Source organism: Apiospora kogelbergensis, assembly GCF_038363985.1.
Source record: "Apiospora kogelbergensis strain CBS 113332 chromosome Unknown utg000002l_segment0_segment0, whole genome shotgun sequence".
In the NCBI taxonomy this organism is placed as follows: domain Eukaryota; kingdom Fungi; phylum Ascomycota; class Sordariomycetes; order Amphisphaeriales; family Apiosporaceae; genus Apiospora; species Apiospora kogelbergensis.
This window is the reverse complement of record NW_027117419.1, coordinates 1230794-1242756: the sequence shown is the minus strand read 5'-3', so window position 1 is coordinate 1242756 and position 11963 is coordinate 1230794. Positions and strand designations below refer to the sequence as shown.

At 52.4% G+C, this 11963-nt stretch overlaps 2 protein-coding genes across 2 annotated transcripts; both read right to left on the bottom strand.

Moving 5' to 3' along the window:
* Positions 1-2777: 2777 nt before the first annotated feature.
* Positions 2778-3392, bottom strand: PG998_003274 (uncharacterized protein; the record flags this gene model as incomplete). The annotated part of the gene is made up of 4 exons (XM_066870092.1): positions 2778-2849; positions 2892-2907; positions 2956-2991; positions 3037-3392. 4 exons carry the CDS (start codon positions 3390-3392, stop codon positions 2778-2780), a joined length of 480 nt encoding a protein of 159 aa, XP_066733842.1.
* Positions 3393-4099: 707 nt separating this feature from the next.
* PG998_003273 (meiosis-specific transcription factor NDT80) lies at positions 4100-5852 on the bottom strand (the record flags this gene model as incomplete). The annotated part of the gene is given in 3 exon segments (XM_066870091.1): positions 4100-4666; positions 4678-5590; positions 5674-5852. Coding segments are annotated over 3 exon segments (1659 nt in total), but the record flags the coding sequence as incomplete, so codon positions are not given.
* Positions 5853-11963: the final 6111 nt, after the last annotated feature.

Sequence of the window (11963 nt, the reverse complement as noted above, 5' to 3'; positions counted from 1 at the left end):
GCGAGAACCAAAGACTTGGCAATGCCGCCTGTCCTTGATGTTGAAAGAGCGTGGGATGACAGTTAGGTGTGTAGGCATCATGCATAAAAACAAACAGAGGCTGCCAGGCGACCAGCAAGTGGAAGCCAGTCTCGCTCTTTGTGAGGGTCGTCCACACAGGAAATATGATTCGAGGAATTACCAGGCTACTTAGCTAGTCGGGTCTCGTTTGCGCCGAATGGAAGGTCGCGTTAAGTGGATGTCCTCCTTTGTTACGTTTTCTTGCTTCGACGAACACGAACCATAGGGCTGAAGGTCGCACGTAGTGTAACGATGTGGATGCAAATGCAGGCGTGGCATATAGGAGGGAGCTCAAATTATAAAACGGATAGAGCTGTGGAATGGGGGGGGCCCCAAAAACACGAAAAGCAGGCCGCGAGTTTGTTGGTGGGCACATGCACCACATCTCTTGTCCTGTCAAGGGGGTGCGGGATAATGTGAGGTAGGTCAGCCAGCCAAGACATGGATGGACATGACCAGCATCAGCACCAAACATACATCGAGGGCGGGAGCAACAAGACTGCGCAGTACTGGGACGCGGTAGGCTCACCGGCCCCCAAATGCAACCGGCTTGCTGACTGTAGTGGGTCGCCAAGGGGAATGTTTCTTGCCTTAAGATACGAATGAGGTATCACATTGTAGTTGCCCATACACCGCGCGATATTGTTGCGATCAGGTCTTGCGAACGGGCGCCACAGAGGCAAATCCGTGTGAGGATCTTGTAGATGACGCTCAAGGCTCCTCCACTTGGAGGAAGCCTTCTCCCCCTTGATAGTGATGTGTCGGTACTTGACTTCACAGTGGTCACCCGGAGGTGGTACCCCGCTCAGAATCTAGCGTCGAGGTGCCTTTGGGATCATGCAAAGATCGAAATAAGTGATAGCCTGAAGAAGACCGGTGTGGACTTCGTACGCGAAGAAGCGGAGAAGACCCCTCGCAGTAATTGCCGGGTCAGGGTCAGTTTGCGAAGGTCGACGGCTGCCGGCAATCCAAGGCACGGTCAGATTTGACATGCTTTTTCTCCATGGCAATGAAATGCGATGTAGCTATCCTCTTATGCCGCAAGTTCTGGTTGGGCAAGTAAGTAGTCGGGTATGTACGTGTCACTTGTTATGATGTTGTTCGACGCCCAGGTTGTAAGCAGGCAGTGAAACTTTTGAACAAGAACAGGAACGGGAAGGGGAGTCGCATAATGCCTTCCCACCAGCGAGTAAGTAGGCAATGCAGAAGTCACAGTCTCGGTGTGCATCTGAGAGGAGGGGGCCATTGGCCACACTTTCCTTTTGCGCTGCGATCAGCCGTGAAAGTTCACGTTGATGCTGGGCACATTTAAGCACCTGCATGCAGTGAATGAGTGAATGAGTGAATGAGTGAGTGAGTGAGTGAGCAGGTAAGAGAGCTAGAGCCTCCAAGGCTAGCCTAACGCGAGGACGAATAATCACCCACCGGAGCAGCATTACCTGTTCTGTTTCAATTGCCTCGATACTTGATCCTGACTAGCCGTTCGTGGAAAGTGTACGCAAATCGGTAGTGATTTGCTCGGGATTGAGCGACATGGATACCAGCCGCAACAGGGTGGAGATTGGTAGGGGGAAAGGCGAGGGGAAAACAAAAAAGAAGAAAGGTGGATGATGCAGAAGAAGGGTCAAACAAAAGGAAGTCCCGGAATAGATTGCTGGGCCCGGCGCTGCCTCGACGGATGAAACTGATTTTCTACATCGTTAGCATCATGTTTTGCTGGAATTCCCCACGACGGATCTACCAGTGTGCTCCACAAAAGCTTATTTGAACCACGGCGCTTCAATGCGCTGCGGTGTAATGTTCAACAGCCAGGAGAGAGGAGGCGACTCGGGCACTCTGGCTGGACTCGTCGCTCCAACGACATCGAGTTGCAAAACAGAATCGTCTGGGAATCTAGGCTTCGTCTTTGTACGCAGATCGTCGAGGCCCGGCAGCCTGTGTGACGACTGCATGGGTAAGGCGGTTTTAACTGGAGAAAATATATGTAAGCCAAGACAAGTGACCCAGATCCCTGATGTGGTCGTCTGTGACCACTGACTGACCTGTGGCCTAGTGGCCTGTGCCTTCTGTCTTGAGTTAGACTATAGTCCCGTCTCGATATAGGTGAGCGACATGATGACTTTGCATACATGGGAACGAAGAGATACCCCGTAGGTAACCCGACGGCTCCCGGGATCTGGTTAAGAATCGAGCAGGGCGAGAAGCAGGAGAGGACCAGAACCCGACCGACCTGCAATGTCGAGGCGCAGCAACACCAGGATTGATCGGAGTGGTACCGGAATCGATGGATGTGAACTTGCGTGCATTGGTACAGCAGACTGTATGTAGGTGGGTAGTTCGCGACATTTGTCCCCCCTAGCCCCTTCCCACTTCCCCCCCTTGCTGACATGCTGACTACATACATGCTGCTGCTACTACCACTACAGAGTTGGAAGGGATGGCTGGGCCCCACCGGGCTTTTAGAAGTACCACACATGAAGAACGCCAGAAGGTCTTGTGCACACTTGAGCATCAAGCAGTTAGCTGACTTAATATAAGTGCAATTGAGCCTTGCGCACTACATAGCGTGCTTACCTACCATGCAAGTAGACATATCACCGGGTTATGCAGATCAATTACATGCCACGATACAAACATACAAGTATACGGGCTGAGTACTTATGGAGCCCCAGTCGTCCACGGATCCCGGCCCAAGTTGGCGTAAACCGTTTTGAGCGTTAGCCGTAGGCAACGTGGTTAGCGCCCGCAGTGGGGGGTCGATCCTCAAGCTTCAATTCCTGCTGGTCCGTCTGCAACCTATCATTCAATGCCTGATGGCTTCACAAACTTACTATTGACTTGGCCAGTCTATAAGTCAAGTCTTTCAGCCAAGTAACACACGAGCTAGTATCTTACAAGCGCTCGCCTTCTTTCCTCTTTTGTTCTCCGAGGCTGTCGTATAGTAGTCCAGTCGTTAGAGTCGACGCTCAATCTTACAATACCACCCTCGACGAAACGGGAAGGGGGCTGCGGTACGGGCGCTTCCTCGCCTTCCGTTTTGCCACAAAGTGAGTTGGCAAGTCAGAGACAGCAACAGATGGGGAAATTTTCTCTTTAGGTTCAAAAAGTCGTATCAGCAAATAACCGAGTGCCTCTTTGTGTGTAAACCCTCGACCAGGCCCCACGGGGGGTTTTCCATGCAACACGCTAGCAAAAACAGGGCCCATGTTGGAAGTCTTGGTGGTCCTGTTGACCGTGATGATAATGATGAGCCAAGATACCTCAGGGACCCGAAGCAGAGATCCTCCCAATAACAGTTTCCACATCATACCAAAGCGAGAGAGGTTGGCCATGGTGGGAATTGAAAGCAGATCTCACCAGGAGGGTTGGGTTGGAACAGGAACCGAAAAAGATATCCATCCCCACACCACGCACCATAGAAAATACCACGTCTCTCACGAAATCCCGCTTATGCATTCCCTTCGTGACCCGTTTCTTCCGACGCCGCCCCATGACTTCCATATATCTTCATAATCCTTCCGGATGGGCAGGTTGCAGAGCGAACGTCCCCGGGCTCTCGCAGCCTGGGCTTCCCATCATAATCAACAGAAACAAAGCAATGAAGAAAGAGAGAAAGGAAAAGAAAAGCAAGGGGTATCCTTTCCGCAAACCGCGCAGCCCTTTTGGCTTTCCCCGGAAGCAACTGACCAGAAATCTTGGAAGATTTCTCACTGTATCTGACAAGACAACCAGTAGCTGCTTACCTTAGAACTCTCAGCCTCTCTGTCGCCTGGCTGTGATAAATGCCATACATTCTCCATCATGCGTATTCCCATGAAACCCCCAGTTCGTACCTTGTCCACCTTGTCCATGCGCCATGCCTTTTGACCTTCCTAAAGTTCAAACCCAATAAAACCCATGATGCTTTTCCTTTGCTCCGTCCAATGTCTAGCGATAAAAAATAGGCCAGTAAAAGGTTTCTGATTTGCAGGCTCACTGCCGAATCTGAGGCGAAGGGGTGGCGCCGCACAACATCTCGCACAGTCCACTCGAAAGCTGACTACGTCGACTGTTGCAGCATCTGCGGGTAGTAACCTGCAGAGGTCGGCTTCCCTTCAAAGCGATTGCACCCCCCTCTTGATATATTGTTGTAGGGATTGGCCGGGTTTGGGTAGAATATACTGGGCAGCGGGGTTTCATTTTCGTGCTTGAGCCTGGAGGCCGAGATATCCATGCTGTCAGCCATTGATGTGACCACAGGCTCTGGATCAGTCCGGTGAGTAAACATCTCGATGCCTTGTCGGGTATCGCTTCCTTCGTAGATCGGTGTCGGATAGTATTGGTAGTCTTTACTGCTCTCGAGAGCTTTGACATCCTCCACTGACATGACAGGCTCCATTGGCAGATCATGAGGGCGGTTGTGACCGCCGTATTGGCCGCGGTGCTCGTAGTTGCCCGTGCTGTATGTGGACCCAAGCATCGAACTCCCTGGACCATAGTCCTGCATTTGCGGTGCGTATCCGCTGAGGGAACCCCGGAAGCTCCGGGGCCACTGCTCGCACTGCCTCTCCTTTCCGACTGGTAATGTCCCGGAGAGCGCCCTCGAACAATCATCTTGGCCGACTTCCTATGCGCTACCTTCATCCACTGGTCGGCCACTCCCCGGCCAACCTCACCCACGTGAGCATACAACTCAACGACGAGATGATAGTATTGTTGGGCAGCCCTTCGCTTCCCGTTGTTCGCAGTTGCTTGTTTGAACTGGATTCGCTCGAACGTATGTTCCGTTGGATGCCCACTCGGCGACTGGCTGAAACCGTCGTATAGGCTCCCCGAAGCTGGGCCAATTCCTAACCGGTGGTTGTGGCCGTGGCTGTCGGCGTATATCGTTCCCAACGGGTGCGGTGTCTGCTGGGGTGGTTTGGGACTGAGGTCCACCCTTTCAGGCCTAGATACGGGACCCTTATCCCGCTTCGGGGTGTGCTGAACTAGATCGATTGTGTGCGTGTCACTTTCGTGAACCATGGCTGAGATGGACATGGCAAACCCATATACCTCGTAATGGGTCGCGCTCGAGTTCGGCGTGTAATGCATAGCAGCACCGGGGTAATTTGGCGTCAGGCTGTAGGAGCAGATGCATGAGAAGTAGTTGCGTCTGTAACAAGTCCATTCGCCCTCGGAAAGAAAGAAGCCCTTGTCTATAGTGCCGTTGATTTCGACCTTGATGGGACTATGCCCCGTGGCGTAGGTAAGTTGCCCATGTTGTTGCATGCCCTGGAGAGGGGGGATGTTTTGGTTGCTTTTGGCTCCGTATGGCGGATCCATGGTCCTGATCGGGTTCGTCGTGAATCCGAGACCAGGACTTGGTGTCGGCGACAGTGGGTGTCGCCGAGAATGAATTGAGAATGGGGGAGATCTCTGTGGGTGATCTAGTGCCCTGGCGTACCCAGGAGTCACGGAGGAGTAGATATCTCTGGCCGTCTTGTATCCTAGGTTTGGGAGTGGATGGGACCGAGGCGCATTTGCCATGCCCACCGACGACGTGCTACAGCTGTCGTGAGCAAATCAAAATCCCCTTGGATATATTTTGCATGACATAATCAAACCCGGAGAGAGTCGTGGCATGCGACGTACCTAGAGCCCAGCCGTGGCCTAACGTCCAGGTAGCTTGAAGCGGGGTGATAAAATGTGTTGTTCTCCGGAGGAAACCCTGTGGACGTGTGGAGAAGAGGGACGGTTGCTGGAAAGATGACAGATGGCGGCGGTTGACTTTCTAACGTCGCTAAAGAGGAGTTGTTGGAGTCTTGGGTGAATCTTGTCGGCAAACATCAGTATGGGTACTATAGCAGGTAGATGGATCGTGAATGGGGGTGCAAGGCTGCCACGGCAATGTTGTATTGCAATCCCATACGAGACAGCATTGAAGTGCCACATGGGTATTACAACCAACACTTAACGTGGCACGAAAAAGTGCGGGTACTGATCGGAACGTGCGAACCACTGGACTTGCTGGTGAACCCAGACGCACTGCCTGCAGCCAGTGGTACTTCCCGCTCTGGTGGCTCAGACAACCATGCTTCCTTGGTTTCGGACCTATAGAACGATAGAATGCATGCAACTGTCGGCCAAGAAACACCACAAGAAGGCGGCCAGGGCAGCCCGACTGGCAGCCCTGAACTTCTGCAATGGCCACAGTACTTACGCTGCAGGGCAGGAGAACGAATCACCGACTCCCTACTCTAGTGGATATGATATAAAGGTATTCTTTGGGGGTGAAGGGGCATTCCAGATGGGCCAGGGTCCGGATCAGGGGGGGATTTCTCTACTAACCTCATCTCAGACGGGGGTGGTATATCGAGGTAGTCCAGCCCGGAAGGCGAAGACTCGAAGTCCTGTCCAGCGAGTCACAGGTCAGCCTTGGGAATGAGTCATTGGAATGGGTAGCTAGTTGCTGTTGGTGCCTGGGAATAGAAGGTCGGGTTCCGAAGATGCCATGTTCATAGACTTGGAGAGTTCAAGTGGACATGATTCGCAGGGTCTGCAGCGGGTGCCTGTGACTATTAGCGGTCTGCTTGTAGGTTGCATAACCGTGATCAGTTTCGAGGAGGGGGGAAGAGAGTTGAAGGCAGGCCGGGAAGAAAGAAGGACGTGAGAGGTGTATCGATTGTATGTCTCTCTGTCTTTAACTATAACGCGGTAAGATGATAGACACCGTCCTCTTCCGGTTGGCTGGAGTGCATGAGCAAGAAAGCAGCATCGGCTGGGGGGGTGACGACTAATCATCCAAGATAACGGTTGTTGATTTTGTCGTGCCACTAGGCCACAGAGATTGCTCCTGGGGTAGTACAAGTACGGTTCATGGGGGAGGAAAAGTGACCTCTCCCCCCTGTACCTCTGAGGAAAGTCCTGGGAGCCTTCCCACATGAAGAGATGTGCAGGAATGATATTTAAAGAGGCAAGCCTCCCTCGGGTCCGACTCGCTTTTTCCCATCGCGGGCAGGAAAATCCCAGGTGAGATTCCAATTGATTGCAGGGGTGCAACGCAGATAGATGGGAGAAGTGAGGTCGTTGTATAAGGTGAAAGGTGAAGATGCGGTTTGGACATATCAGTGACCAATATGAGATGGTGGTACTTACTCGCTTTTCCTGGAGAAGTTCAATGTGATGCACACCCACCACGCTTCCTTTCGCCTTGCCTGCGACCATGGACCACAGTGTAACTCTCCGGCCTCGAATCAAATGCCCTTTTTTCTTCTTCTTCTTGTCTTTTCTCCCAGGGCGGCTGAAAGGTCAATCACGTACTTTGGGTTAAAGGAGCGGCATGCGCAAGCTTAGATTGCGCCTGCCAGCTCCGTGAAAACCATTTCAGGTGAGGAGGCACGAGGGAGGGAAGAGGGAGAGGAAGAAGAGAGGAATGGGGAGAGATATGGTGAGAATGGAGAAAACGAGGACGGTGATGATGATGTACAACAACACAACAAACAACCAGAGGAGCGGGCTTCACCTTATGAAGAGAATTGGCACTCATAAGCAGGAATTCCCAGTCGAAACTGGCGTCGCTCAGTTACAAACGGTTTTGTTCCGATTTTCGTCGCCCTGGTTCTGCTGGGTCACAAGTACCCAGACTGGGGCCAAAGTCAGCGAGCGCGCTCCATGTTCCCCGTCAACCCTCGCCTTCTAATGTGTTGTAAATTGTATCCATGGGGGTAATGTAATGTAATGTAAGGTAGGGGTGCGTGTCTGCGCCGCAAATACGACCCCCCCCGGTCAGGTCACTTTTAGCGCAGACGGGTACAGCGACGAAGGGTACGGGTACGGGATGGCCATCCAGCAATCCTCGTTGAATGGGTGCATGGCAATTGAAGGGGGATCGCTCACTCACTCGCTCGGCCTTGATTCTGCTCCAAGGGTATGGCCTGATCTGACCTAGCGATTATCCCCTGTCGCCAAGTGATCCAATCGCGCGGCTGCTTCTCTGCCCTGGGTTTTCCCATTGGTCGTCAGCTTGGCTTCCCGGCAAGTTGCCATTTCGGTCAAAAGCCTGGCGGCCAACAAACAAAGAGAACCAAGCCGCTTGAATCACGAATGCCGCAGGTATAAGATGGGAACTGTAGCCGCGGGTTCGGCTTTCACTGCCCAAGCAGCCAAAGCGCGAGTCGGAACCGTCGTGACGTCTGGCTGGCAGCATGGCTTCGAAGGGGCACCGCCGTCTTTATCAGAGCCTGCGGCTCTGACTGGCCCCGCGAAGTGTACTGGCCCTTCCGCCTCCGAACCATCCTGCCAATGCATGTTTGCGCTCTGACGTGGCTGCATGGATTTCCCGAGTCGAATGGCGCTATGCGACAGCATCGGGGCGACGGGACGGCATCTCTGGTATTGCAAGACTTACAAAACGTTCCTGTCAGTTCGATCAGCGCCATGTCTATTGTTCCTGACCCTGTGATTGATCCGTCCAGTCTCTGCTGAAGAATGGCGTAAGGCGCCACTGGCTCCGAGTCTTCGGGACCAGACACGGCAACAGCCTACCCTTCGGTGCGCATATGTTTGTGCGTTGAAGTGAATCGGGCTGGTAGAAGGACGGTTCGCGAAATTGGGAGAAATTCGAAATGATATTGCGTACCTATTCTACAGTGAAACCAGGACTCGAAAAAAAACCTTCAGCTTTCAGTGTTGTGTATCGGTGAACATCGGTGTCGGACCAACCGTGGCATGGAATCGTATCTCTTATGAGGGTGCTTGGATTTCGAATTTGGCCCAACACGATGATAAATAGGCTGGTACGGAATAGTATGGAATTCCACAGGAGCGTCTTTTGGCTGTTCTTGTCAACTTGGTTGGTTTGGTCAGTTCAGTTGGAAATGAGATGCCACGGTTAAGGAAGAAAGGGAATCTATATACTCTTAAGCGTTAGCCCCTGGCATGGTTCCCGAACACACAAGGACCCTGCGAGGAAGGAAAGAGAGTCTAGGAGCTAGAATGCTTGTACCACAACTCCGAGCGCAGTCAAAGCTAGTTGTTCATGGAGTTGCTGGAGTGGCTGCATAGACGATAGCCGGTGGAGATAGAGGCGTTAGGCGCTAGAATGGGAGTTTTGTATGATCATAGAGACTCGGGGAAGTCAGGTGTGTCTTTCAGATAAGAATATCCAGAAAACACATACGTCTAGGGTATCAAGTAATAGTTGTGGGCAGTTGCCATGGGCCGACAGCGGTATCTGAGGATGGCTGGCGAAATCTGTGTGCCCAAAGTCTACACAGCAAAACTGCAGTGCTAATGGAAGGGCTCAGGAGTGGCCAAAGTCTCCAGCCGCAAACTCGTGGCCAATGCAATTAGTGATCGTATACCTGTAGAAGGCGCGTGGAAAACGTAAGTCAACTTCAACTTCTAGTGCAGTGAGTGACAAGGGGCAGGGGCAAGGTCGTGGCCTGCTAGACCGTTGTCTTTCTAGTATATGATATCCCACTGACCACTGACCTCACAATCAACGCAAGAGACCACCCTAGACCGTAGGGCTTATGGTTCAGGTTGTTGGTTTAGTCTATCTAGCCTCACCTCAGTGCTATAACTTGCCCTGTTTGGTAATAGGAGACCTCCTGATTGATGTGTGTTGGCATGGGAATTACACCAAACCTTTCGAAGTCAGATGCTTGTTTCATATATTTAGACCGCATTACGCCGTATAGCAACTCGCAAGTTGGGTACATGAACTAGTAGCTTTCTGGAGTGATAGATGATGTATATGTATATGCGATGCTAGGGGGGTGGATTTTGCGGGAATGGCTTACTCACTAGAGGTCTTGCGAAAACTTCATATCTCGCGCGTCAAGATCTGCAGCTACCCTCCCTATGCTTCTACGAGACGCCACAAACACTGCTGGTAATTAGGAAGGGATCTACCTGGCCAAGGTTGGCATTCAGTGTCCGGCTACCTGCATGACACGCATTATGAGCGTCATGGGCAATCTGAAGCCGGAGCCTGCCATTTCGATCGGAAGAGTCTGGGCTTCGCGTGTCTTGCATTCGACTGCCGGCTTTTCCAGTCCTGAGGTAACCCATACTTTGTCACCGCGGGCGAGTACTTTGCCCTTATGGTGGAAGCAGGCTTGCGGACACGCTGGAATCATAGTATGGTATTCATATTAGACCGAGCTTGTCACTCGCAGCAGCCCTCGAGCTCCAGCTGAGCCGTCAGACCCAGACGAGGCTTCCAGGCGCCCGATACTCTAGAAAATGCAATATCCCCTTGCGGGAAAGCTCATGGGATGCTTTCGGCCCTACCTTGACGAACCACGATACGTCCAGGAGCCGGTTGGGACCCGTCCATTACACTGCTCGGCAACGACCGAATTGCAGCGACCGAGGCTTGGCTCTAACGGCTGTGGTGTGCCATTATGTCCTCAAGCCAGTGGAGTGGGGCCCCCGGAAGGTACGGACGTAGTGTAGAGACAGGAAAGCCAAGCTCTTTGGCATTACCGTTGTCAATGATCCCGTCTGACACGTGTGGCCCTATGGAAGGAAACCTTCTAACACAGTGCCAAGATCGGATTGGCTTCAGACGAGAAGCCCGCTTGCTGCTCTTGGCTGCCTTTTGGGGCTGGGACTCGTAGAAACGGTTCATAAGACGACTGTCGTCGGCCCCGAAGTCTATTGCAAAGTCTACATCCGATGTAGGGCATCTGCAAGTACTTGAAGATGTATGTACCTGCTGATGACGGTGATGGGGACACCCTCCTCCGTGAATCAACGGCCAAGGTGGAGCGCTGTTAGCTTGGCTAAGTACATGCGCACTTGTATGCAGTTGGGTTCAGTCCGGGTGCTTGGCCAATGATATTGTGGAATACCCGAGGCTTGAGGCTGGCTTGGGGAAGCCATCCCAGATAGGATATAGTCGGATTCACCCACTACTAGCTTTGCTTGGTCTCCGAAGTAGGCAACTGCCCTCTCGCCCTTCGCTAGATGTACTATGTATGCTATGCGTGCGTGCTCAATATAGCCGTAAGCCCATAGTCATGCACAGCATCATCCAATAAGTCGCTTAAGCAGGCTGCCGTTGAGGTCGCAAACTTGAGGTATCGACAGACCTTATTTTGCAGTCGCGACCAAAAACATGTCCAGACGGGGCTGTTTCAGATGACGGGTTCCAGGACCGTTTGAAGAGCCACTGCAGTGCTGAGGGCCGGTGTTCCATTAACAGGTGCCGAGTCGATCACGGCTTGAGAGGTCGTGTCCAACAGCTGCAGGAACTGTGGAGGACGGTTAATAAAAAAGAACAGCACTGGCTCAGGCTGCATGAGAGAAAAGGTATAATTCGAGCGAAGTGGGTAAAAGGCCCTGTGACCACCCATGGCTAGCAAAGTACATGCTTGCTTCTTCCTGCTCCTGCTCCTGCTTCTGCGTTGCATCTGCATCTGTTTCTCCTTCTTCTCCATGGGCTCCTCGTAAAGTCGCCTTCCCATCAATCCCTGCCGCTCGAGTTCAGTGTTTTATCGGAACGGGCCGTGTTGTTTTAATCTGGGCCTACTACTGCTGCCAGATAAGGCAGAAAGACGTCGACTGTTACAGGGCGCGCCAACCTACAACTCAATCACAACTCCTGAGCTCGCGACAGGAATTGTGCAGTGCCGCCACATATAAACCACTAAAATGCACACACAAGCTGGGTTGTTCACTCTGACGTCCCAGATCTTGTGCGATGTGACCGATCTCTGACGAACCTGGGTCTTCTTTCGTTCGCACGCCATAGGCCGGAAACGGCTGCTTGGCCCTTTTTAGTAAGTCGGGCAAGTATGTATGTGTTGCGTGTGTGCCCCTCGCCCATCCTACGGCATCGCGTGCAGAAAGCAAGTCAGAGAGATGCATGGGCACAAGCCACGGCAGGGGTCACACATGGTAACGGGTTCGAGCGAACGAATGAGGCAGGGTTC